This window comes from Rhinolophus sinicus, linkage group LG03 (genome assembly GCF_036562045.2).
Source record: "Rhinolophus sinicus isolate RSC01 linkage group LG03, ASM3656204v1, whole genome shotgun sequence".
Classification (NCBI taxonomy): domain Eukaryota; kingdom Metazoa; phylum Chordata; class Mammalia; order Chiroptera; family Rhinolophidae; genus Rhinolophus; species Rhinolophus sinicus.
Window position 1 is genome coordinate 177,279,705 of NC_133753.1, and position 26,249 is coordinate 177,305,953.

At 40.6% G+C, this 26,249-nt stretch overlaps 2 protein-coding genes across 9 annotated transcripts in view; both read left to right on the forward strand.

Annotated features, from left to right (window-relative positions):
- The first annotated feature begins 152 nt into the window (after positions 1-152).
- On the forward strand, positions 153-21,275 carry AMACR (alpha-methylacyl-CoA racemase). 3 transcript variants are annotated; one of them, XM_019737263.2, is made up of 5 exons: positions 159-507; positions 2,596-2,739; positions 4,034-4,194; positions 8,789-8,975; positions 16,653-17,590. In XM_019737263.2, exons 1-5 carry the CDS (start codon positions 261-263, stop codon positions 17,057-17,059), a joined length of 1,146 nt encoding a protein of 381 aa, XP_019592822.2. In that variant the 5' UTR covers positions 159-260; the 3' UTR covers positions 17,060-17,590. The 3 variants fall into 3 exon arrangements, with proteins under 3 accessions (XP_019592824.2, XP_019592823.2, XP_019592822.2); XM_019737265.2 differs by lacking the exons at positions 4,034-4,194; positions 16,653-17,590 and adding an exon at positions 21,144-21,275 and having other exon boundaries at positions 153-507; XM_019737264.2 differs by lacking the exon at positions 4,034-4,194 and having other exon boundaries at positions 156-507.
- Positions 21,170-26,249, forward strand: part of SLC45A2 (solute carrier family 45 member 2) — a 31,143-nt gene continuing 26,063 nt past the window's right edge. For 4 of the 6 annotated variants that reach the window (XM_019737259.2, XM_019737261.2, XM_019737260.2 and 1 more), the window contains exons 1-3: positions 21,170-21,291; positions 23,275-23,745; positions 25,618-25,794. In XM_019737259.2, the coding sequence (XP_019592818.2) occupies positions 23,361-23,745; positions 25,618-25,794 (562 nt within the window). In that variant the 5' untranslated portion in view covers positions 21,170-21,291; positions 23,275-23,360. The remainder of the gene's footprint in view (positions 21,292-23,274; positions 23,746-25,617; positions 25,795-26,249) is intronic. The other 2 variants (XM_074329027.1, XM_074329026.1) reach the window with 2 other exon arrangements.

Here is a 26,249-nt window from a genome sequence, read left to right on the forward strand (position 1 = left end):
GACGGTGATAGGCCAGAGGGCTCTCAAAGTCAAACTCTGGGGTAACTTCGGACTTGGCTCCGGGACAACAGTTACAGCTGCTCAGCGGACCCTGTGCTGATGACCCGGGGATGGGAGGCGGAGAAACGCGCCACTGCGCCGACTCCGCCGCGCCGCGCAGGCGCACAAGGGAGGGAGGGCGCGGTCGGGCCGCTGGGCCCAGGCCCGGCGGCGCTAGGCGGGCGCTGCTCGGTCAACTACACGTAGAAACGCGGGGTGCCATGGCGCTGCGGGGCGTCTGCGTCGTAGAGCTGGCGGGCCTGGCCCCGGGTCCGTTCTGTGGTATGATCCTGGCGGACTTCGGGGCCCAGGTGCTGCGTGTGGACCGGCCCGGCGCCGGCGGCGACGTGAGCCGCTTGTCCCGGGGCAAGCGCTCGCTAGTTGTGGACCTGAAGCGGCCGCGGGGAGTGACCGTGGTGCGGCGCCTGTGCGCCCGGGCGGACGTGGTGCTGGAGCCCTTCCGCCGCGGTGAGCATCGGCCCCTCCGAGGGGCGGGACTGCGAAGGTCTCGGAAGAAGGGAGGGAGCCGAACAGTGTGAGGCTGTGGACACATCTTTGCCCTGTTGCCACACGAACCCTTCCCGTCCCTGTCTTTCTAGACCTTTCTGTTGCATTTGATATTGTTGATCATTCGCCCCTTGAGACGATCTTCCATACTGGGACTCCGAGATACTGCTGTTGCCCTGCTTCTGCTTACACCTCTCTCAGACTTCTTCCCAAGTTTCCCTTTAATGACCCATTTATATTGGCCTTTCTTAATTATTTGAGTCACGCACCCTATGTGACGCTAATGAAAGTCATAGGTTCTCTCCCCAGAAAAAGGCAGGTAGGTACATAGGCATTTGGCTACCCTTCGGGGTGTGGAGGGATGGACCCCCTAAAGCCAGCCGCAGATCCAAGGCTAACACTCCTTCCCTTAAATGCTGGTGTTTCCAAGTTCTAGCTTCAGCTCAATTTCATTTACATTGCTTCCTGGAGCCACCTTATCCATTCCCATTGTTTTCACGTTTTATAAACAGATAATGCCCAAATGTGTAACTGCATCCCCCTCCTTTGGAGCCATAGACTGCAGGGATACACAGGTCCTGTGCATTTCTATCTGCCTGTCCCCCAGACACTGCAACCTTCACAAATCCCAAACCCAGCCCATCATTTTCCCTCCTAAAATGGCATCTCCAGTATTATTTATCTCAGTGAATGGAACCAATCCACCCAGTTGAGATTAGAAACAGGTTTCTAATGAATTTCTCTTTCGTCAGAAACCTGTACTTCATCCTGACTCCAAATTTTCCTTTCATTCCACCCACTTTCAGTTATCACTAATCCAGTCATTCTTCCTCTTTTCTATGACTTAAGGTTCTTTTTCTCCATATCTGCGGCAACTTTCTTAACACTGTTGTTACAGCCTTTGTGAAGATGATGGCCGTAGCACCACTCCCATCCACTCTCAGACAGCTGCCTGAGTAATCACGCTCAAGTTCAAATCCAAAACTTTGCCTGTAAGAAAGTCAGTAAATGGTGAATGAATTGAATGTCTGTTGGGGCACCAGGCATGAGATGTGTTAACTCATTTACCCTCACAGCCAGATTTGAGGATAATATAATTAAGATTATAGCATAATTTACTAATGCCCCAATTGAAGATGAAGGAAGCTCAACATGGTTAAATAATTTGTCCAGGATCTTGCAATTAGGAGGCAAATAGAGCTGTGAATACAGATACAGCTGCCAGGTGAGGAGATTGTGGCTGATTTTAGGAGGAGCTCTTTTGTAATGTATTGTAGCCTTAAGAATATGACAGTGAACGTATTGTGCAATCTTTATTATTTTTAATCCCAGGAGACTTCAGGTGCCAAGTTACCTGAATTTTGTGCAATAAATGCTGTACTTTGTAATTACTTAAGATCTTAGATGTTATTGTATCTAACTTTTCTTTCCACGGATATTTACTGAGCCGTTTTGTGAATGTATGATGCTAGGCGCTTTAGAGACCAGCAGGAATCAGGCATGAATCCTGCCAGAGAACTTCTGAGCTGATAGGGAAGATGGAATATATACAGCATGAGGTAGAAGGTGGGAGGCACTGATACGGGCATTGAAAAGAGGCCCTAAAAGGAATAGCAGCTTTCAAAAGTTAAGTTTTGACCAAAGAAAGACCCAGTGTAACTGTTCTAAGAGAACAAACCATTTCTAATAAATTACTAAGGGGAGGATTTGGGAAACTATAAAGGGACTGACTAAAGGGATGAAATGGTCACTATAGGGATTGAAGAGTCTTGGATATGTCTGAAGAGAATGGGGAGTGCTAGAAGGAAATAGCATTCTTGGGCAGAAGCCACATGTTTTGAAATGGTGACCTTGTCTTTGGGTTCTTAATTACTGGAAACATACTATAAACCCACAAAAAATGTTAGGATTACCTGCAAGAGTGCTATTTTATGTTTGCCACAGAAAAGGGAGTATACTCATCTTCAACTCATGCGCTCTTAAAAAAAATATGTATATATATATATATATATATATTTTTTTTTTTTTTTTTTTTTTTTTTCTCTTAAGGTGTCATGGAAAAACTTCAGCTCGGCCCAGAGATTCTGCTGAAAGAGAATCCAAAGCTCATCTATGCCAGGTTGAGTGGATTTGGCCATTCAGGAAGATTCTCTACGGTAGCAGGCCATGACATCAACTATTTGGCTTTGTCAGGTATGTTGAAAACATAATTTCTATATATTTTGTTTCCAGTCAAGATCTAGTTACACTAATTAAAAGGAATCTTTAAAGGTGAAGATTTAAATACTTATCAGAATCGATAAGGAGAGTTTTGCTGTTTAAAAAGTTCGGTTTGTCTTGGGACAGTCATTCTCAAACCATTTCGCCTATCTTAACACATTTAAGGCATAATATACTCTCATAGTAACTAACATACGAGGTGTGTTCAAACAATACGGTGAATGTTGAAATAAAAAAAACATATTATAGTAAAAGACACATTGCCAGTAGTCGCCCTCAAAATACTCCCCCTCACTTCTAACACTCTTATCCCATTGTTCTTGCCACTTTCTGAAGCAGTTCTGGAAGTCCTCTTTTGTGAGTGTCTTTAGTTGCGCTGTCGTGGCTGCCTCGATGTTCTGAATGGATTCAAAATGTTTACCTTTCATGGTCATTTTGACCTTGGGGAAGAGCCAGAAGTTGCATGATGCCAGATCCAGTGAATAAGGTAGATGAGGACATACCGTAATGTTTTTATTTGGCAGAAATTGCCGTACCAGAAGCGATGTGTGACACGGAGCCTTTCTGTTGTGATTACAAAATACGGTGAATGCTGCTGCCGAGTGCCATCCAATGGAAAGGCAGGGATCTTCAATACAGAAAGCGGGGCATCAAACCTTAGTAACAATGTGTGACGAGTTTCAGCTTGTACGGTGCAGTCAATTGGATGTGAACTACGGTTGAGAGAAGGTGTGTTTTGAAATGTGCTATAAATCATTCTCCATCATGACAATGTTCCTTATAACATTGCTTCTGGTAATATGTGGCAATTTTTGTCAAAAAACATTATGGTAATATATGGCAATTTCTGTCAAATAAAAACATCCACTTTATTCACTGGATCTGGCACTGCGACTTCTGGCTCTTCCCCAAAGTCAGAATGACTGTGAAAGGTAAACGTGAATTGATTCAGGACATCGAGGCAGCCACTACTGTGCAACTAAAGACACTTACAAAAGAGGACTTCCAGAACTGCTTCAGAAAGTGGCAAGAACGATGGGATAAGTGTGTTCGAAGCAAGGGGTTGGAAATATTTTGAGGGGGATTAATGGCAATATGTCTTTTACTGTAATAAATTTTTAAACACTCAACCATATTTTCTGATCACACCTTGTAGTTTTCACTTATGTCAGCAACTAGGAAGATTGGTTATTCCTCTAAGATGTTCACATATTTATTTAAAAGAGACATTAAATTTACAGGTAGTGTTCCCCAATTTTTTTGGTAGGTGTCCTGTCAAAACTTGGCAGAAGTGGTGAGAATCCGTATGCTCCACTGAATCTCCTGGCTGACTTTGGTGGTGGTGGCCTCATGTGTGCACTGGGCATCATGATGGCTCTTTTTGAACGCACACACTCTGGCAAAGGTCAGGTCATTGATGCAAGCATGGTAAGTAAGTGTTAATTAGGAGAAATTAAAATCCTGCCAGTTGTTCCTAAGTATGATATATGGCTGTCTCACATCTTTATCTAAGACAAGAGATCAATGAGATTTGAAGTTTGAATCCAAGTTACCAAGAATATTCTTTTCTTTAAAGCCTCATAGCCTTTACGTGTGTCAGCATATTATATTTTGATCATGTTTGTGGAGTCAATTTTCTAAAATTTTTGTGACTCACCTAATTCTTGTGTTTTAATAATTTTCCCCAAGCTGGTTGGTAAGAGCCCCCAGCACCACTACACGCTTGCATCTGGACAGATCTTTCGATGGGGAGGGACTTGAGGGTGATAAGACTGGAGACAGAGAGATGGTTACTGGGTTTTTGCTGAGATAAGGGCAAGTGCTAAAGTAGTGAAAGTAGAATGGGTCTGGATTTAAGGACTATTTGAGATGTAAAATTGCTGGGATTTGGTGATGCATTGACAGTTAGGGGAGAGGGAGGAATCATGGATGGCTCCCCTATTTCTGGCTTGGATGACCTGGTGGAGGCTGTCCTGGCACCCTCGGGGAGGACTCCTGAAGGAAGGGCAGTGTGACACAGTGGTCAAGAGCACGGATTCTGGTGGCCGACTACCTTCATGCCAGCTCTGCCATTTTCTTGCTCTGTGATTCTGGGTAAGATACATAACCTCTCTGTGCCTCGGTTCTTTGTAAAACGGAGATAATAATGGTATGTATCACATAGCATTGCTAGACAATGAAATGAGTTCAGTGTTCAGTGTGTAAACAGTGCCTGGCACAGAGAAGGCACTTTGCAAGCAGTTGTTGCTGCTGCTGCTGCTGCTGCTGCTGCTGATGGAAGAAGAAGAAAAAGAATTCGGTTTTGGTCATTTCAGGTTTGAAGTGCCTTTCATCCAGATGGAAAACTTGAAGTTAGGGACTAGAAACAGTTTTCAGTCATTTGGGAGACGTGTGAGACTGATTCGCTGTGGAATGGGACAGAACACCAGCATTTGAGGAGTGAGTGGGCAGAAGAAGAGAAGCAAGTGCCAAGGAGAGCTGGTTCAGTGGAGGACCAGAAGGAGTGTTGTCATGGAAACAAAGGAAAGGGAAAGTGTCAAGAAAAAGGAATGGTTAGGGGTCATATGTTGGTGGTGACCTCAAGAGATTAAAACTGAATGCGTCAATTGGATTTGTCGTTGGTGATGTTTGTGAAAGCCTTCTTCTACCAGACTCCCTCGTCTTCAGAGCCCTGGCTTATACTTCCTTCTCCTCACAGGCTAATCATTCCCAGCCCTGTACTACTTCTGTGCCTCCTGGTATTGCCCTCAGGGTGTGTCTCACATTGTCCTTGGTTTCCATCTCTGAAATGGCTTCAGTAGGAGCCCTGTGTCATTGACCTCTTGTCTCCAGTTCCTGGCCCAGTCCCAGCATGCACTAGTGAGACAGGTTAGTTAACATGTTATGCAGACAGGAAAGATCCTTGGTGAAATAAGCAAAACGCAGCCATATCCTAAAACTCCAGGTTCTAGAATGTCTCTTTCATTCCAGGGCAAAAATATGAGAACGCGCCTTAAGGTTAATAAATTATCTCATAAATCCCTTTTGGCCAGACAGAGGAGCAGATCTGATAGATAGGAATGGGTTCTTTAATCCCTGTAGGGTGAGCAAACAGGACAAACCTGATAGATGAATTCCATTAGAAGGTGTCAGCCCCCTTCCCCAAGCAGGCAAGGGAAGGTATAAAAGTAAGAACTTTTGCCTTAGTCACTGGGCACCCCCATTCAGGACCCCCTCCCACTCAGGAGCTCTGACCCTTTGCTTTCAATGAACTATCCTCTTAAAAAAAAAAAATACTCATTGCCTCTCCTTGGTCCGCATTTCCATTCTTGGTCTCACAAGACATGATGCCGGCACTCACAAAGAAAACACTCTACATCACTAGTAGCAGCAGCAGTGCCAGCTTCACTTACTACAAGCCAAGGAAGCACAAGGCTAGGTGCTTTACCTGTATCTACCCTCCTGAGCCACACAACTCCCTGAAGAAGGTTTGCTCACTCTCATTCGGCGTTTGAAGACTTTCAGATTTGGAAAGGGTAACTGCCTTCTTCTGAAGGGTCAGAAGCGCTTCACTCAGGCAGTTTGACGCTGAAGCCCTTGCTTTCAGTGCCTGCTCTCTACTGCCCTCTCCGGGCATGGTCTCTGTGATCCGAAAGGACTGAACTAAGAACAAACATACGCGTTGTTTTAAAGAGAATTTAAGGCTAAGTACTTACTTAGTAATAATTTGAATAATTTACTAATGACATGTAATTGCTTATTTATAGTCAATATCAATAAAAGATAACTGCTGCTTCCATCAGACTGTGTCTAATCAGATGTTCATGCTGGTTAGGAAAATGGTAAGGTTCTAGTGTATGTGAACGTGTGAGCTTTCCTCAGCGTGCTTCAGGGCATAGTGAGTGCTGGCTGACTCCTCAAGTCCAGATGGATCAGGACACTGTCATAGTCATTACTTCCCCATCTCTGGGAACCCTCAGGATACAAATAGCTGATTACCAGGAGCAGATAACATATTCTTTCAAGCCAGTAGTTTTTAACTGTTGTTAGCAGCAGAATCCTTGACTCAGGCCTGCTTGTGGTCACCTGGAGTTGTCTTCATAGTACTGTTTTCCTGGAAGCTGTAGACTTAAGACAACTGGGGAATGTCGGGTCCCCTTGCTGTGTTTACGCCTGACCTGGAGGAGTGCACCTGACCTAGGGGGATGTGCATTGGCACGCAGGCCTTTGGCTTACATGATGGGAACGTACAAGGTGGGGAAATGGAGGCTTCAGCTTTACTGTCATGGGGCTCTCGTCTGTGGCTGCACACCCTGCCTGGGTGTGAGGGGGCAACGGAGCCCTGTGCCTGGGGCGCCTGGTGATCAGATGAGGATTGCGACTGCTCTGCCTCTTATCCTGTATCCTCCTATGGCACTAGCTAGAGGTGGGATTAGATTAGATTTGTTGCGTCCTGGGTGGGCCAAACTTGACCTGTGATTCCATTAGCGCATTTTTTCCAACACTCTTCAGTACATTGAGTGTATAAGAGATTATATATGTATATATACAATTGTGTGTATCGCTATATATGTGTGTATGTGTATGTATATGTATGTGTATGTATATGTACATGTACATGTATATGTATATGTATAAATGTGGGGACTCGCTAAGATCTATGTAACCCAGTTTCAAAAAACGCTGCCATAGGCTGTTCATACAAACTCCGCTATTTGGTGATGTCAAATATCAGAGCCATAAATTCAGGTGTACATGAGATTGCAGTTAAAAGGGAAAATTGGGATGTATGCAAAGTGATATTTTGCGTTTCTTTCACAGCCAGTAACTGAGCAATCCCATGCTCACAGTTAAAATGGGGCCCCTCTTGGTAACCTCAGAGGCAAGGATGCTTTGATGGCTTTCTGCTTAGGGAACTGGCATCATTAGGACCATCAAACCATAAGGAAAGGGAAGTAGTCTTCTCTAGATTGCCCAGTGCATGCAGCCTTGTGATAAATCCATAACTGAGAATGTGAATCCATTCTGTTACTGTAGGATTCGGTGGGAAGTTGGCATTCCTCAACTAGTTTGTCTGGACTCAGAAAACCCATATACGTGCTGCCCATATTGTTATGTTATAGGCAGACCTTGGAGACATTGTGGGTTTGGTTCCTGACCACTGCAATAAAGTGAATATTGCAATAAAGTGAGTCGTAGGAATTTCTCAGTTTCCCAGTACATATAAAAGTTATTTTATACATACTTTAGTCTATTAAGTGTGCAGTAGCATTATGTCTAAAAAATAATGTACATACTTTCAGTTTTTTATAAAAAAACTTTATTGCTAAAAAATGCTAACCAGCATCTGAGCTTGTTGGAAAAATGGTACCAATAGACCTGCTCGACTCAGAGTTGCCACAAACCTTTAATTTGTAAGAAATACAATATCTGCGAAGTGAGGTATGCCTGTATTTTGAAACTTTCTAGTGATTATTAAAGTTAAGTTATATTAAACATTTACATATAGTTTTCTTGGACTTGAAGTCAAACTAGAATAAGCTAAATTTAACTGTAGTATGATTTTACCTTTAGAATGTGATATGCTTCACATAACTGTGTATGTGTTTATGGATATTAAGATCAGGAGATGGATTTTTAAAAATCTTTTTGCCTTATTTTTAAACTTTTTATCCTGCCACTTTTTAACATGTACAAAAGTAGGACAAATTTACTGTAAATGAACTTCCATGTACCGTCACCTAACTTCAAAAAATTATCAACATTTTGCCAGTCTTATTTGAAAGGAAGAACAAAAGTAATACCTTCTAAGTCTTTTTTGAACAGTATTTTCTGAACTGAATAGTATAGAAACCCACCTTAACTATAGACCTGCTCTAACTCATTTTCTCAAAATACTTAAGAAGTTATAAAGTTAGATATAATATTCCTATACTCTTAAGATCACTTTTTTGCACAAATATTAAAACAAACCTAAGTAGAAAGTAATCATGCTTTTACAGTTTAATTATCTGGATTTGTACTGTATTCTGTTTCTTTAAAGGTAGAAGGAACAGCATACCTAAGTTCTTTTCTGTGGAAAACGCAACACACAGGACTGTGGGAACAACCTCGAGGAGAGAACTTACTAGATGGTGGAGCACCTTTCTACACAACTTACAGGACGGCAGATGGGGAGTTCATGGCTGTTGGAGCACTAGAACCCCAGTTCTATGAGATGCTGATCAAAGGTAAGTAACTTTCATATGCCTCCCTCCACCCTCCTTTTCTGTGGATGTTCTTTAGCCTCTATTTGGGGGCCTTTTGAAATTCATGATATCTTTTATTACATATCCAGTTTATAATTAACCTAATTATAGCCATCATAATATTGTGGGGCATTTCCCCCATCTTTTAAATTGACAGGTAATTTTACAATTCTATAAAATAGCTCAGGGTTTTAAAAAATAATAATCTTTTTTGTGGGAGTTTAATATTTTTGCTACATGTCATACTCAGTAGGGTTGGCTATTTATCTTGCCCTTGTGTGCTCTTATCTTACTCTTCCCTAGGAGAATAACATATGCTAGTTCTACCAGTTCCTGTTTCTTGATAGATGTGCCCTCATGGCACGTCAATGTCAGAGGTCACCTGCAGAGGGACTTTGGTGAATGAGGTTTAGTTGGAATATGTTACTATCACTTGATGCTTCTGCAGTTTAACTTTCTTGCAGATCTTGTCTTATTGGCATGCTACCACAAGGTAGCAAGAAAATTTGCAGTCCCTTCTTCCATAATTAAATAACTGAACTGAAGTTATTTTCCTGTGAAATGTTTGAACTTAAAGTTCACTTTACAGATAATTTAGTATCTAAGAAGTTTTAGAATATACGCAAGGTGTGTGACAAGCTGGTCACGGTACATTTATCTTTTAAGTTTAGAGTTTCACTGTTATGTTTGGTAACTTTTCAGATGCAATGTACTACTCAAAGTTATTTGCATACAGCTGAAATGATTTTGAAAGCATCAGAAAACATTTTATGATCAACAATGTTAACGTCACCAACTTAAATATAGTTGGGAACACTGTAGAACAGAATGGTTTACCTAAATCACATAGGATGCTTTTCTGTCCAGAAATTAAAACTGAAAATAGAAGGTGTTAATTCAAAATTCTGGGCAGAGCAAAATTCTGGGCAGAGCAAAATTCTGGGCATATACGAAGGGCTGAATGGTGGGAACAACATTCCTCTCATGGTGGTTGCAGGGCTCTGGAAAGCAGCAGGGACATAGCACCATGGAGTTTACACCTTATAGAAACCTTGTATGTTTTTGCATTGTCTATAGAGAACTTAAATATAATAATAAAAATGACCAAACTTCAGCCAGCTCTTTATTATCACCATGCACAGTCACTTCTAAATGACAGTAATAAAACATACACACTGAAAAAACGTTTGTTGGTTTGAGTTCTAAACAATTGCGGCTACTGTTGAGTTTCAATAACATATGGAGCTTTATTAGCACATCTTTTAAATTTATCCTTTAGTAAACATTGCATAGAAGTTAGAGAACTTCTAATTGTACAGTCTCATCCTCTTTTAAGAGTTTTATAGTTTCAGTGCTCACATTTCAGTTGATCCGTTTTGAGTTTTAATTTTTATGTATGAGATGAGGTATGGATCCAAGTTCATTCTTTTGCATATGGCTCTCCAGTTTTCCCAGCACCATTTGTTGAAAAGACTGTTCTTTCCCTGTTAAATGGTCTTGGCATCCTTGTTAAAAATCAATTGGCCAGCCATTTCATGGAGTAATTTCTCAATCCATTGAGATTTTGTTTCCCAGCAATTGCCATCAGTTTGGCTCAAATAAACTCTTATAAGCTTCACCCCCCAAAAAAAATAAATCAATTGACCATAAATGTAAAGGTTTATTTTTGGACTCTCAATTCTGTTTCATTGATCTATGTGTCTATCCTTATGCCAGTACCACACTGTCTTGATTACTGTAGCTTTGTAGTAAGTTTGAAATCAGGAAGTGTTAGTCTTTCAATTTTGTTCTTTTTCATGATTGTTTTGGCTATTTGGGGTCCCTTCCATTTTCACATGAATTTTAGGATCAGCTTGCCAATTTCTGCAAAAAAGGCAGCTGGGATTTTGATAGGGGTTGTGTTGAATCTATACATGAATCTGGGGAATATTGCCATCTTAACATTAAGCCTTATGATCCATAAATATGGTATGTTTTTCACTTATTTAGGTCTTCTTTACTTTCTTTCAGTGATGCTTCGTAGTTTTCAAGACACAAGTCCTGTACTGCTTTGGTTAAATTTATTCTGAACTATTTTACTCTTTTTGATACTATTGCAAATGGTAACAGTTTTGGATTGTTCATATAGAGATATATGATGTATAGCGACTTTTGTGTATCGGTCTTGTTTCCTCCAACCTTATTGGGCTCGTTTATTAGTTCTAGATGTGGATCTCTTTGAGTTTATCTTGCTTTAGTTCCTTGAGCTTCTTGGATGTATAATTAATGTTTCTCCATCAAATTTGGGAATTTTTAAACCTTATTTCTTCAAGGGTTTTTCTGCCCTTTTTCTCTCTTCTTGGTATTTCTCATGGTGTCCCACAGGTCTCTGAGGCTCTGTTCATTTTCCTTTATTCCTTTTCTTTCTATTCCTCAGGCTGGATAAACTCAGCGTTCCTTTCTTCAAGTTTACTAATTCTTTCTATCAGTTTATGTCTGCTGTTGAGCCCCTGTAATGAAATTTTTATTTGTTATTGTACTTTTCAACTTCAGAATTTCTATTTGGTTCCTTTTTTCAGTAATCTGTAGCTCTTTATTGATATTCTGTATTTGATGAGACACTGTTCTGTCCTTTAATTCTTTAGATATGGTTTCCTTCAGTGCTTTGGACATATTTAAATAGTTGATTTTAAACCCTTTGTCTAGTAAATCCAACATCTGGTTTCCTCAAGGACAGTTTCTATTGATTTTTCCCCCGTGTATGGACCATACTTTCCTTCTTTTTTGCATGCTGTGCAATTTTTTGTTGAAACTGAATATTTTAAATAATGTAATTTGGCAACTGTGGGTATCAGGTCTCCCCTTCCCTTTTCCCTTCCCCAGTCCTGTATTTGTTGTTGCTGCTGTTTATTTAATGACTTCCTTGGACTAAATCTGTATTTTTTTGGCATGTGCAGCTACTGAAATCTGCTCAGTTAGCTAGGTGGTCAGCTAATGATTGGACAGAGATGTCCTTAAATGCCTTGAATCAATAAATCACCCATGTTTCTCTGAAGTCCTCTGTGCTTTCACCTCTTGCTTGTGCAGAGCGTCAAGGTCAGCCAGAGGAGAAAGAATAGAACCTTCTCATATCTCTCCTGAGCATGCTTGCTGCCCTGGGCATGTGCATGGATTCTAAATTCTTGGGAACATGTTGGAGCTTTTCAAAGTCCCCTGTGGACATCCTAGTCCCTACTTCTTTTTTTTTTTTTTTTAAGTTTTTTGGTCAACTTCATGTTAGTCCCACCTCAGATAATTGTGATATTGAACAGTTGACACTGATTTTTTTTTTTTTTTAACAATGTCCTGGGAATATGGGCAGTGTGAGCTCTGAGTCAGTTCAGATGAAGACAGGCCCTGAGAATGGAGCTTTTCAGGGAACTTCTGGACAGGCCAAATAGTGACAGTTCTCTGAGGAAGGGCTTTTTTGGTAGCTCTAAACTCATCCTTCCCCCTCTAGTGGCTGTTACCCTGCTGATTTTCACAGCCGGATAGTTGAAAGCCTGTTGGTTTTCAAGGATACCACAGAGCTGGAGTGAGAGGAATGAAATTAGCACAAATTATAACACCAAAAAGCTCATCGGTCTTACTGAGATTCAGTCTTTTTTTTAAATAAAAAAACAGCTCTTTGGACTGTGGCAAGCTTTTAGTTAATTTCCGAAGTTATAAAGAAGTTGATCCTGACAATTTGTGTCATGTTCTTGTTACTTTTATGTAGGAGCAGATTTTCAAAGTTTCTTGTTCTACCATTCCAGAAGTTAAATTCCCCTCCTTGGTGTATCTTGTTGTCATTTTAAAGCATGTTTGGAATGATTGTGTCTAACATGCACTCTCTACTTCAATGAATGAGCCTTTTCTGGAACATTTTTCTAGTAGGGTCATTGCTCCAGCCCCTCAACTTCTGATCACCTTCCCCTGCATGTTCTCTTTCTGAGCCTAAACTCTATAATCCCTTGCTATTTTTACAGCCTTTTGTGTGGTGTCCTTAACCTCTTCTCTCCCTTCTAAGTTCCCTAAGGATCCTTAGTTGACAGATGGATTGTGCTTAATCAAACTTAGCATGTTCAGTCAGCTTTTGTTTAATCTACATAGTCCATACCAAAGTGCCTCAGCGTTTTCGTTCTTTCACAATATTTATTTGCAAATCACGTATATATACTTCCTTCATAGGCCCAACTGGACAAACCCCCACATCTATAATAATTTTTTGAGGTAGTATTAATTATATATCTAATTTATTTCATCTTATGTTTTGAGATCTCTGAGACCATACCTTAATTTATCTCTTCAGTATATGAGCACAAACACACAAACATAAACCACAATGCTTCATTCATCACTGCTGCTTTCTGGGGTAAAGAAATTTGAAAACACTGAGCATTTTATAACATTTTGAAGTAGTATACAAGTAGTTCAAGTAGACTCTTGTAGTATAATCAGATAAGCAGTAGAGAATTTTTTAAAGTTATTTTAAAATTTCAAAACATATTAAAAGAAAACCAGAAAGTAACCAATGTTGACAAGGATGTGGAGAAATGGAAACCGGTGTGTTATTGGTGGGAATGTAAAATTATGCAGCCCCTGTGGAAAATGGCGATTCCTGAAAAAAGTGAAACGTAGAATTACCATGATACAGGAATTCCACTTCTGGGTATATATGCGAAAGAACTGAAAGCAAGGTCTCGATCAGATATTTACACACCCATGTTCATTAGTACTGTTTACAGTGACTAAAAAGTGTAAGCAACCCAGGTGTCTATCAAGAGGTGAATGGATAAACAAAATGTGGTACATACGTACAGTGAAATATTATTTAGCCTTAAAAAGGAAAAGGATTCTGACATATAGATGCACCTTGGAAACATTATGCTAAGTGAAATAAACCAGTCACAAAAGGACAAATATTGTATGATTCCACTTATATGAGATACCTAGAGTAGTCAGATTAATAGAAACAGAAAGTAGAATGGTGGTTAGGGATGGGAGAGGGGGAATGGGGAGTCAGTCTTTAAAGGACGCAGAGTTTCTGTTTGGGAAGATGAAAAGCTCTGGAGGTGGATGGTGGTGATTTATGTTGTTCTAGAACAATATAAATGTTCTTAATGCTACAGTGCTGAACACTTAAAAATAGCTGAAATGGTAAATTTTATGTATGTATATATTGCCGTAATTAAAAAACATGAAAAACAAATTTCAAAATAATATATATATTTTTAGGGAAAAAAATTAAGCAATATGGAATTTGTAAAGTAAGAAGTAAAAATTTTTTCCTGTACTTCCACTTGGGGAAAGTTTGGGATATGGCCTTTCAGAACTTTTTCTGTACACATAAAAACACAAATGTCTTCTTTTTTTTACAATTTGCAATTTACATATAATAATACAATTATATAACTTTATAATTAATAGCTATTTCTTTTTATTCAGCAGTATAACAAAGTCATCCTTTCTTGTCAGTATACAAATCTTTACCCTCACCCTTTTTTATAGCAGCCGTATGATATTCTGTGGTATGCTGGTTCTAAAACTGATTAACCATCTTTATTAAAGTTCATTTACATTTTTCCAGTCTTTCATTAAACATATAATGTTTATTACTTATTAATAGACATTAATCTTTGCACATATGTCATTGCATACTTAACAACATGAATTTTTTACTGCTTAATATGTGCCTAATACTCTGTTATAGAGTAGAAAAGTTTATGATATGTACTTAAAACAATAAGTATTTTGTGTAATTGTGAATGTGTACATGTATGTGGAAGGTAGTTTTTTGAAATCCAAGCATACTTTTTCAAGTTTCGAATGGTGTCTGAGTCCCCAGTCCGGGCCCTAAGAGTCTGTTTGCCTTACAATACCAGAAATTTAATATTGGTTGTGCTATGAAAACTAGCCACAATCTATATTTGTATTTCTATGGAGGAATGGGTTTAGAGTTCCATGTAAGAATGTCGAGAGCATAGGAAACAGCCCCCCCAAATCACTGGTAGTTAATCCTGTAGCCTTGATCAGGGTCCTGGGCACATGGGACATTGTGTGCTGAGAAAGGATAATAGCACAGGGGAAGAGCTGGGGTGCCAGAGCAGGGGCGGAACCTGGGTTTTTTTTATTTCTCTTATTTTTCCAGTAGATAAACTATGGCCTGTGTAATCTCAAGTATGTTTTTGATACAGAACACATTGGCTCAAAGTTTACTTAGTGTTATGCTTGTGATCACATTCTGATAAAAAACATTCTGATAAAAAAAAAACTGTTTAAAAACATGCAAAGATGTTTTCAGTAGTCAACTACTTCTAGGGCAATCAGGAAAGAGAAAGCAAAGTGAGACATCCTTAGGAACATTTCTTTGTAGGTTACAGTGATAAACCCGATACTATGGCTCCATAGCTTTCCTGGTATTTGAATGGGACAAATGACTACAGAGAAAAATTTGCTTATATATTTCTCAGGTGTCTTTTCACAACTATCCAGAACTACGTGTGTTCTTTTTCTTTCCTTATATCCTTCCATACGCAAAAAAGCGCCTACAGTATTCATGTCTTCTTACCTCTGTAGGGACTTTTGCATCTTCAGAGCAGCTTACAGTTAGTCATTGTTCTTCAACATGGTAGAGAAAGAAAGGATGGTAAAAATGAGAATTTGATTAACTTAACTAACTTTACACAAAATATTACACATAAGAAGGGTCTTTTATTATTATTCCACTCTTAACCATCCACATTTTAAAACCCTCTTCCATGAGGGATTCAGTGACATTTACACCAAACCCTAGTAAAGTGGCCCTTTGGATATGACCTAATCAGCACTGGAGTTGGCTGTTCTGCAGGGGTAGGTGCCTGTTGGTCAGTAAGGCAGCACAGGTCAGGTCGTGGGCCAGAGGAGCCATCCTTCCTGTTCACTCCACAGCTTGGTGCTTTCATCCTTTCTGCGCCATGTGTTGATGGGCCCTCCGAGGCCCTTCACGCTTGAGAGAAAAGTCTGTGCCCCACCGGTGACTGGCTCATAACTTGCTGCCCTGTTTGCTATAGGAACAATTTGCAATGAGTCTTTCATTACTTTACAAGTCTTGTTCCTAGTTCACAGCAGTGTTTTTAGGAGGGCAATATCACTGCCTCCTGGAGCTCTTTCATTTCATCAAAATACAGAGAAATGCCTATTATTTATAAAATTGCAATCTTAAATTGAATCATGTATGTTTAGGCTTATTACTTAAAAACTGAGATAGACAGGTGTAATTTTATCTTTTGTAGGGTTTGGGAGTATTATATACAATATGGGATTATTTTAATCCAGTATGACAGATAATAACATCATGAGGGAATTTCGTTTTGAAAACGTACTCAGAGGGAAGAAATCGATCTCTGGAAACTAGACCATTAAAAGCAGACTGCTTTTGGTGAAGTGTAAATATTAAAATCTTGGCATGGAGTCGGTGTTGAGTCCTGCTACCCCCACTACCTCTGTCGTGTCCAGCCTTTGGCTCCAACTGCAAGCTGAGTTTGAATTTCTTCTCTTGCTTCATTTGAGAAGCCCTTAGAGAACATCCTATTTGGGACAGTAAGCTTAAAACTCATTTTCATTGATTATGATCATTCCAGCAAAAGCAGAATAATTTAAGAAATTGTGTTTTTCTCTCAGGACTTGGGCTAAAGTCTGATGAACTTCCCAATCAGATGAGCATGAGTGATTGGCCACAAATGAAGAAGAAATTTGCAGATATATTTGCAAAGAAGACAAAGGCAGAGTGGTGTCAGATCTTTGATGGCACAGATGCATGTGTGACTCCGGTTCTGACTTTTGAAGAGGTTGCCCATCATGGTCATAACAAAGAACGGGGCTCATTTATTACAGATGGGGAGCAGGGTGTGAGTCCCCGCCCTGCTCCTCTGCTGTCGAACACCCCAGCTATTCCTTCCAAAAGGGATCCATTTGTGGGAGAACACACTGAAGAGATACTTAAAGAATTTGGGGTCAGCCAGGAAGAGATTGATCAGCTTATGTCAGATAAAATTATTGAAAGTAATAAACTGAAAGCTAATCTCTAAATTCAGGCACCTCAGTTTGTTAGTGTAGGCAGAAGAGGGCTGTGGGGAGAGGGAGGAGGACGGGAAGGAGAAGTGCGCGGAGACAAAAGGACATGAGATCGTCCTTAAGGAGAAGTGCAAGTAACTGCCGGAACAGCCAGAACTAGATTTCGGTGGCCCAAGAACAGATCCAGGATGCCATCTTGCCCCTCAAGGTGAACTTTAGCTCATTATAATATAATAGATCGTAGTATTATTAGCATTGTGGTTTAGCAAAGTCTCCACCCCCTGTACTGCCATGACAGTTCCGACTGAAGCTAAACAAGAACAAAAATCCCTCCTCCGGATGGGAAGGAGTGGTCAGTGAGGCACCGCCTAGAACACCTGTCGTGCCGCCCCTAAAACTTGAATATTTCACGTCCTCATTTTAGAAGTAATAAATTCTTAAGCCTCTTTGTTCTTCCGTGCAGTTGCTCTTCTCCAGGCCTGCCCCCTCTCCGTTCTTGAGAGTGTACTGTCCTAGTTTAATAAATGCACTGCTTGCTTGGCTCATTCGGTGTGTCCTTGAATTCTTTCCTGCGGCGACGCCAAGAATCTGTTTTCTGGCAACAAGCTCAAGTGAATTCGAATATTGCGTTTACAGTATAGATTAACACATACAAATGTACGCATGGAAACGTGGAAGAACAGTATCACAGTGCTCAGGGTCTAACTGTTCTAATCAAGAAACAACCCTGATTACACAATGATGGAATTCTGAAAATGGTTAACATGGCTTTGATTTAGGAATGTTTTTAGTTTATATTAAAATATGACAGTTTTTCTGCCTTCCAATTTACTTGATAGGTTATATTTGTTGATATAAGATACTTAAATATTTATAATGAACTTTAAAATAATTAATAGAATGCTTTTTATTAAATAAAGCGCCCTCCCCACCCCCTGCTAAAGTTTACATGTGCTTTGAGGTCTGAAAAGACTTCAAGAAAGTCCTTTGAGTAGCATTTTGTGACTCATTGAAATGTTTTTGGTTCTGCTGTTTACCAAAATGAATGTTCTTAGATAGAAAAATCTGATCCTTTTAATTTGATGGGGAAATCATCAGCCAATGTCTCTGAATTGAAATATCAGAAAATGTTCTCGAGGTGTCCCCCTCCTTCCCTCCCTTCCTCCATCTAGATTGCTCTACTCAGAACTCGCCTTCTTGGGGAACTGTTAGCATCACACAAATGTGTCTCTTTCACAGTAAATTGTACTGTCATCCATTTGATAGTCCTAGTAGACTCCTCCTCTTACCAGTCTCAGGTTTCCATTCCCATCACGTCCCTGCCCCCAGTAGACTCACAGCTTACCATTCACTTCATTTAGGCCACTGCCCAAATGTCACCTTACCGAGAGTCCTTTCCTGACCCCTGTCTAAACTAGCAGCCACCTCATCCCTCACTGTCCTCACGCCAGTTTTATTTTTCTTCATACCACATATCATCACTGACATTATACTAACCCCAATCTTCACGCCCTCTTAACCAACACATGCCAGAGTGGAAGCTTTATAAAGGGCATTGTAAGTTTTATTCACTGCTAAATCCCCAGTTCCTAGAATAGTGCCTGGACCATAGTGGACACTTTGTGAATATTTATTAAAGGGATGAATCTCAACAGTGATGTGCTGTCACTTTCACCTTCATAAGCTCCTGCCTCCTTCCCTCTGCCCATCTCATTCATTCAGGCCCCTATTACCTCTTCCCGGGACTGCTGCTCAGCTTCCCTCCCTGACTTTGACTTCTAGTATCATTGCCTTTGTTTTTCTCCTATCGTGTTTTTGACACCAAACTGGTCTTTTCAGTCCTGGAAAATTCTTCAGTGATCCTCTTTTCCCCTATGGAATAAAATATTAACTCATTTGTGTAGCACATCAACCCTCTATTTATAATAAGATTTGTATCTAGCTGTCCCGTCCCATCCCTACCTGTCTGCTCCCCAGCACCTTTTATTGGGCTGCCTGAAGTTTCTAAATATGTGATGGTCTCTCTTGTTTCCATTCTTTTCCATATGCTGCAACATTTTCCAGTACTAACAATACTACTAACTCCTTTTGCTCCAGCATATTAATCTAGCAATCTCAGACTTGACTCAGACACAGCCTTCTTTGTGAAATTCCTTCATTTCTCAAACCTCGGGTGGTTTTGTATAGTGATTGTGAACTTTGGAGCAGAAAGGCCTTCGGTTTAAATCTCGCTCTATCGTTGTGCTAAGACAATGCCTGTGACACGTCTGGAGCGTCCTGGGCGCTAGGTGTTAGCTCCTATTCTTAGAGGCCCTTACTATGTTTCCATTGCACTTTGTTCATATCTCCAAGGATAGTAATTGGTTTTAGTGTAGCTTATGTAACTCTTCACTAGGCCATGAGCTCCTGGAGTATTTCCTCTAGCACACAAAAGAATCATCAGGAGATGCTGTTAAAACACAGATTCTTGGATCCCATCATTAGAGATTCTAATGCAGTGGGTCTAGGGTGGGACCCAAGAATTTGCATTTCTACCTAGCTTCCAAGTGATTATAACGCTTCCAGTTCAAAGGTCACATTTTGAGGAACACTGTCTTGATGGATATGAACGAGAAATCATTTTCTCTCTTTATTGTCCTAAGAGATGCTACAAGAAAAATCTGTTGAATGGATTGGTGAGGGAAAGGATGAAAACAAGTAGGCAAAAACCTGCAAATAAACAGATGAGCTAACTTAGAATATTGATTTCTGTGATTAAATGACTACAAAAAATATTTAAATGAAAAATTGGTTTTTGTATGGTGTGAACTATTAATGAATACATTTATAAAAATAGGGTTAGTAGCTTTTGTTAATGACCCATACTTCTGAGGATTCTAAGACCTTGTGCAAAAAACGCTATACTTCCTCTTTTTTTAGTTATCTTTTGGCAAACTAGATTTAGAAATAGGCAAGGGAGTAGGTAAGGAGATGGCAAATTCTAGTGAAAGAGGGATTATACTATTTTTTTTACTTTAAAAAAAAATTAAGTTTATTGGTTAACAACATAAATTTCAGGTGTACAGGATTATGATTTGACATTTGTGTTCCCGACCCAAAGTCTAGTCTCCTCCCATGACCATACGAGTATATTTGACCCCCTTTACCCCCTTCTCCCTCCCCTACCCCCTTCTCTGGTAACCACCATTCTGTTGTCTGAATCTATGCGTTTGTTTTATTAATTTGTTACTTTTTGTTTTATATTCCAAATATGAGTTAAATCATATGGTTTTTGTCCTTTTCTGTCTGACTTATTTCACTTAGCATGGTTCTCTCAAGATTCATTCGTGTCACAAATTGCAATATTTCACCTTTTTATGGCAAAGTAGTATTCCATTGTGTGTGTGTGTGTGTGTGTGTGTATCATATCTTCTTTCTCTAGTCATCCATCAGTGGACACTTAGGTTGTTTCCATGTCTTGGCTATTGTAAATAATGCTGCAGTGAACATAGAGTGCATATGTCTTTATGAATAAGTGTTTCCATATATTTCGGGTAAATACTAGAAAAGGAATTGCTGGGTCATATGCTAGTTCTATTCTTAATGTTTTGAGAGATATCCATGCTATTTTCCAGAGTGACTGCACAAATATAGATTCCCACAAGAGGAATTACATTCCTGAATACATAGGAATTATATTCTTGAATGTATAGTTCAATATACATTTATTTACATTTTCTTTTGATCCTACAGTGTAGGAAGTGATGAAATGCTACAAACGTGATAAATAAAATAAGTCACATGGAAGAAGATGACTGGTTGCATCAAGGTCTCTTATCTCTGGGTTCATGTCTTTCCCTCTAAGCACATTCCAGGCTTCAGTCACAATGACATTGTAGCACTTTTATAATTTGGTAAATACTTATATCAAATAAGGATGGCTTGAACTGCAAATAACTAAATCCAAAACAAGAAAGAAATGTTTTGGCTCACATACCTAGAGTCCAAAAGGACAGTGAGTTTTAGGGTGGCATGAATCTAGTCACTTGGGCCTTGTTTCTCTGCATTCTCCTGGTGCTGCCAACTTGCCATCCCTCCATGTGTTTGCTTTATCCTCAGCTTGGTACCAAGTTCTGGATCTCACATCCACACAGCAGCAGCCAGCAGAAGAGAAGGTCTCAGGAGAGTTCTCAGCATATTTTGTCTTGCGTTTTCTCAGAGACAGTTAAGTTACAAGCCAGTCGTCCACCATTCTTTGGCAGAGAAGGTAAGATTGCCCTTAGATAAAGCCAGCCTGGTCCTGGAACTCCCCTGAACTCAGCTTCCTGGAAGCACATGGGTGTGTGAGGGAGGGCTGGGCTCCGGAATCTAACCTAGGTTCCATCAGGATGGGGGTGTGGAGTGCTGATTGGATGTTGGGTAGGCAGCCAATAGCAATAACATCCATTATGTACAATATCTCAATTGCTCTTGAACAATCACAGGGGAAGGGAAGGCAGGTTTCTCCATTTTACAGATGAGAACACAAGGCTCAGATGGTCCTGAACCGTAGTTCTCATCTACCTTAGTGCCTCAGTAAGTTTTTCATTGTGACTCTAGGCCAGAAGAAATATCTAACTATTCCATTTATACATAATTAAGTCCCAACTTTTATTTCATTCTCAATCACCATTACTTACTAATGTGTCACATGTACCTGTTTGACACCACACAGCATCTCATGCCTTGGAATCAGATTGGACAGTCCTACTCTCATGTTCTGTCGTACAATCTTATGTTGAAGTGTGGATTCACAAGTAGTTCATGTGGTGTCTAACAAATGCTTAGTTTCATTCAGTTTACTGTCTCCACATTTTTAAATATACTCAGACACCCTTGTGAGTTCACTGTAGTGCCCTAGGGTGCCTTGGCACACAGTTTGGGAAACACCATTTTAAGTGATTTGCCCAGGGAAACACAGCTAGGAAGAGGCAGAACCAGAATTTAAACTTGGATATTCTGACTCCTGACTCCAACATTTGCTCTTAAACCATGTTTAGGGCCCTTCCTATAAGATCCTATCTTCCCTTGCCACTCGGACTTATCATTTGAACTCAGGGTCCAGCAAGGAAAATAAGACCACTCCAAGTCTTTAAAACAGAGGAAACTTAATACAGAGAATTACACTGATGGTAAAAGAGCTGAGTAGATGAGGGGACAGTGAGGGAACCCAGATCTGAACTACACTGGGAAGCCACGACCACTCCCATGTCTGCAGGGATGAAGGGAAAGGAGTGTTACCAGGACCCAGAAGCTAAGGTTTCCTGGTGGAAACTGGACCCACAGTGGAGATGCAGCCACTACCAGAGACCTGCCAAGAAGCAGAAAGGGGGTGGGGTCAAGGGGACCCCCTTCTTCCCTTCTCCAGACTCCTTCCCATCTTTTCACCAATGCCTCCATTGGCTCAATGTACCCAATAGCCAGAGAGCAATGAAACCTGGGAAATGTAGTCTCTTAAGATACAAAGCATGGGAGGGGCAGGAAATGGATCTGAGCAAATAGACAGTTGACTGGCACCGCAAAATGTAGTGTATACACTTCATTCAATAATTCCTTTAGTGAATATTTACTGAGGACCTACTAGGTGCCAGGTATCCTGCTAGCTGCTGGGAATACCATAATGAACAAAACGGACCTGATCACTACTCTTAACGGGATCAGAGACTAATTAACACAGGAAAAATAGAACAAACACAGGACCATGTCATTATAACGCGTGTTAAGTGCAATGAAGGACAACATCACAGTGCTCTGGGACAGCTAGTGATTTAGAGGAAGGATGCAACCTTTCACCGTTTTAGTCTAGCTAGCTGATTCGAGGTGTGTGTGGAAAACTCCTGTTCAGGAAAGGACACAATATTTATTAATATATCTAGAAAAAGTTTATAAAAATATATCAACCTATTAATATTTTGACTTAACATCTGCATATAGGGCTTTATTATCTCAAAGCTGTGAGAGTGTGTGTAATAAAATGTGTGTGTGTGTGAGAGAGACAGAGACAGAGAGACAGAGAGGGGGAGAGAGAGAACAGTGCAAAAGAAGATTGCTTTAGAAAAACATTTTACGGAGCCAGAGGGCTCACAGCTGCTAATCTCTGGCAGGCTTTCCAGGCCCCACCCCCTTTCCCTCTCATCATAACTTGTGATCTTAGAGGCATGAAAGAATTTGAGCCCCTCCCCCCGCCTAACCATCTCTGTTGGCTTCTCAGCCAGGCTCCAAGTCAAATCGAGCTCACAAACCCGAGGGGCCACGCAGGAGGTGGTGGGCTTGCGGGGAGTTCCTCACCCAGTGGCCATGGGCGGCAACAGTGGACAGCCTCGCAGTCACACCTACACATCGCTAGCTGAGGATGGCCACTTGGGCTCCGGGGAGCCACCCAAAAGACCCACAGGCCGGCTCATCATGCACAGCATGGCCATGTTCGGCCGGGAGTTCTGCTATGCGGTGGAAGCGGCCTACGTGACCCCAGTCCTGCTCAGCGTGGGTCTGCCCAAGAGCCTGTACAGCGTGGTGTGGCTCATCAGCCCCGTCCTGGGATTCCTGCTGCAGCCCGTGGTGGGATCTGCCAGCGACCACAGCCGGGCCGGTTGGGGCCGGCGCAGACCCTACATCCTCACCCTGGGCGTCATGATGCTGTTGGGCATGGCTCTCTACCTCAACGGGGACGCTGTTACGTCAGGTCAGTGGACGACGCAAGGTGGGCAGGCAGGGAGAAGGGCTCCGTTACACAGCTCGAGGAGTTTTCAAATTTCTTTCTGTGACACTTAAAAATTGGTTAGAACTGATTATCTCTCCTAAGTTGCAGTGACCTTCCGCCTTTGACTGCCCCAAATTCTATGGTTGGGGAGCCTTCATTTTTAGAAACATCAGGATGAATTGTTTTTTGTTTTTAATTGTGAGGATTTAAAAATAGGATTAAATTTTTATCTTATATTAAGTATCTTCACATATTTATCAATTGCAGTATTTTTGGAGCCCCTTACACCTTATTTAGTACTTTGTCAAATTAACCAGCTGCCAAATGGCTCCATAAATATTTACAATGAATTACCTGTGTGTCCAAGTAAGGGTTAATTCTGTTCATAGCTTAACCTGAGCCTTTCAATGGGCGCAGGGTATCAGCCTCTCAGCTCAAGGGGACATTTTTGCACTGCAAACTCTGCGCAAAAACAAACCTGAAGGTGAGCACTTTTTCTAGCCATTAATCAGCCACCAGTAATCAGTATTGGTAGTAGTGCATAAAAAAGGATCTTAAACTTGAAAAGAGCACACATTTTTAAGCCTTTCTCAGGCTAGCAGAATGGATGATAATGAGGCAAGATAATTACTTATCATTTACATATATTTAAAAGAGGGTATAAATACATAAATGTAGGATAATTCTGGAAGAATCATAAAAATCCCGATAAGAATAGTTGCCTCTAGGGAGGGGTACTAAAGGACAGGAGGTGAGAAGTGGAGGATAGGTTTATTTTTCACTTATTTTTATACTATATATTTTTAAAAACATGTATTATATATTATTCTTAAAAAAAAACTGAAAGCAAGGAAACATTTTTAAGATTGGGTCAATGAATTGTGGCATATCCATAGAATGACTATTATTTAGCTGTTAAAAATTGTGAAATTGCTTTTTACTAACTGACATGCAAAGATAGGAAGAGAGTTGCTTATAAATGCACATGTATACGTGATTCCATTGGTCAGTGCTTCTTAAAGCGTGGTCCTCCAACCTGAACCACTACTGGGGCTTTTGAGATGCAAATTCCCAGGCGCCACCTTGAACCTACTGAGGAATCATGGGAGAATCATGGAGAATCGTGGGAGCCCAATAATCTGTTTTACAAATCATTCGAGTGAAGGCTAAGCACTCTAAAGTTTGAGAAGCACTGCCTTAGGGCACAGATGTACACCTTTCTCTGCATGTGTGTAAGTGTATAAAGGGATGTCTGAAGGATGGCCATCATTGGGGGTTGGGATCTGAAGCATTTCCCCCAGCTTCTCTAGATCCTTGGAATGGTTTACAGTAAGCGTGCATAATTTTTTTAAACAGCTTTAAAGAGATATGATTCACATATCATAAAAGTTGTCATTTAAAAGTGTACAGTTCAGGGCTTTTAAAAATATATTTGCAAGGTTGTGCAACCATCACCATTATCTCATCCACAACCTTTTCATCACACCCAAAAGAAACCCAGAGGTCCCTCCTCCCTACCAGTCCTAGGCAACCACTCAGTGCTTGACTCTTGAGGTGTGTGTAAAAAACTTCTGTTCAGGAAAGGACACAAAATAGTATCCAGAAAAAGTTTATAAAAAGGTATCAACCTATTAATATTTTGACTTAATACCAGCTCTCTGTCTCTATGGATTTGCCTTTTCTGGACTTGCATTTGCATAATTTTTAAAACCTGGAAAAATAATGTTTTTCTTTGGAAAAACAAAACAAAATGAAAGCAGTGAGATAATTTGATGACAAAAAATTTTGGTGGGAATAAAAATGTGAGTCATTTCAAACCAGGATTTAGGTAACCAATGTTTATTTCTCTTTTAGCTTTGATTGCTGACCCAGGGAGAAAGCTGATTTGGGCCATAACCATCACCATGATGGGTGTGGTTCTCTTTGATTTTGCTGCTGACTTCATTGATGGGCCCATCAAAGCCTACTTATTTGATGTCTGCTCTCATAAGGACAAGGAGAGGGGCCTCCATTACCATGCCCTCTTCACAGGTAGGGAATATTCCAGAAAGTCTCTGGCTCCCAGACAGGGAGGTGCTTCCGCTGAAGCCATCCAGTGTCTCTGCACATTGAATTTCTTTGAATGAGTGCATCAGTTGACGAAATGCTCCCATCACGCGGGTTCTGTCTCTCAGTGTATTTCTCCAAACAAAGTCAGCTTGTGACCAGACTGCAGAGTTTTACAAAGGAAGTTTACCTAAGAGCTTTCTGAAGAACCATTTGTGGAGACATTTACAACTGAGATGAAAAGAGGCCTTGTGCACTTTACGTTTGGGTATTTTTTTTTTTATCAGTAATATAGCATCAGCATTACTTAGGAACCTGTTAAAAATGTAGTTTCCTGGGCCCTGCCTCCAGTTCTTTTGATTGGGTTTGGAGTGAGGGTGCAGAAATTTGCATTTTTGATAAGTGCCCCAGATGATTCTGTGGCAAGTATCCCAAGAACC

Coding starts and splice junctions, on each gene's coding strand:
- AMACR (XM_019737263.2), top strand. CDS start 261: ATGGCGCTGCGGGGCGTCTGCGTCGTAGAGCTGGCGGGCCTGGCCCCG. Junction 508..2,595: donor GCTGGAGCCCTTCCGCCGCG/GTGAGCATCGGC, acceptor TTTTCTCTTAAG/GTGTCATGGAAAAACTTCAG. Junction 4,195..8,788: donor AGGTCATTGATGCAAGCATG/GTAAGTAAGTGT, acceptor GTTTCTTTAAAG/GTAGAAGGAACAGCATACCT.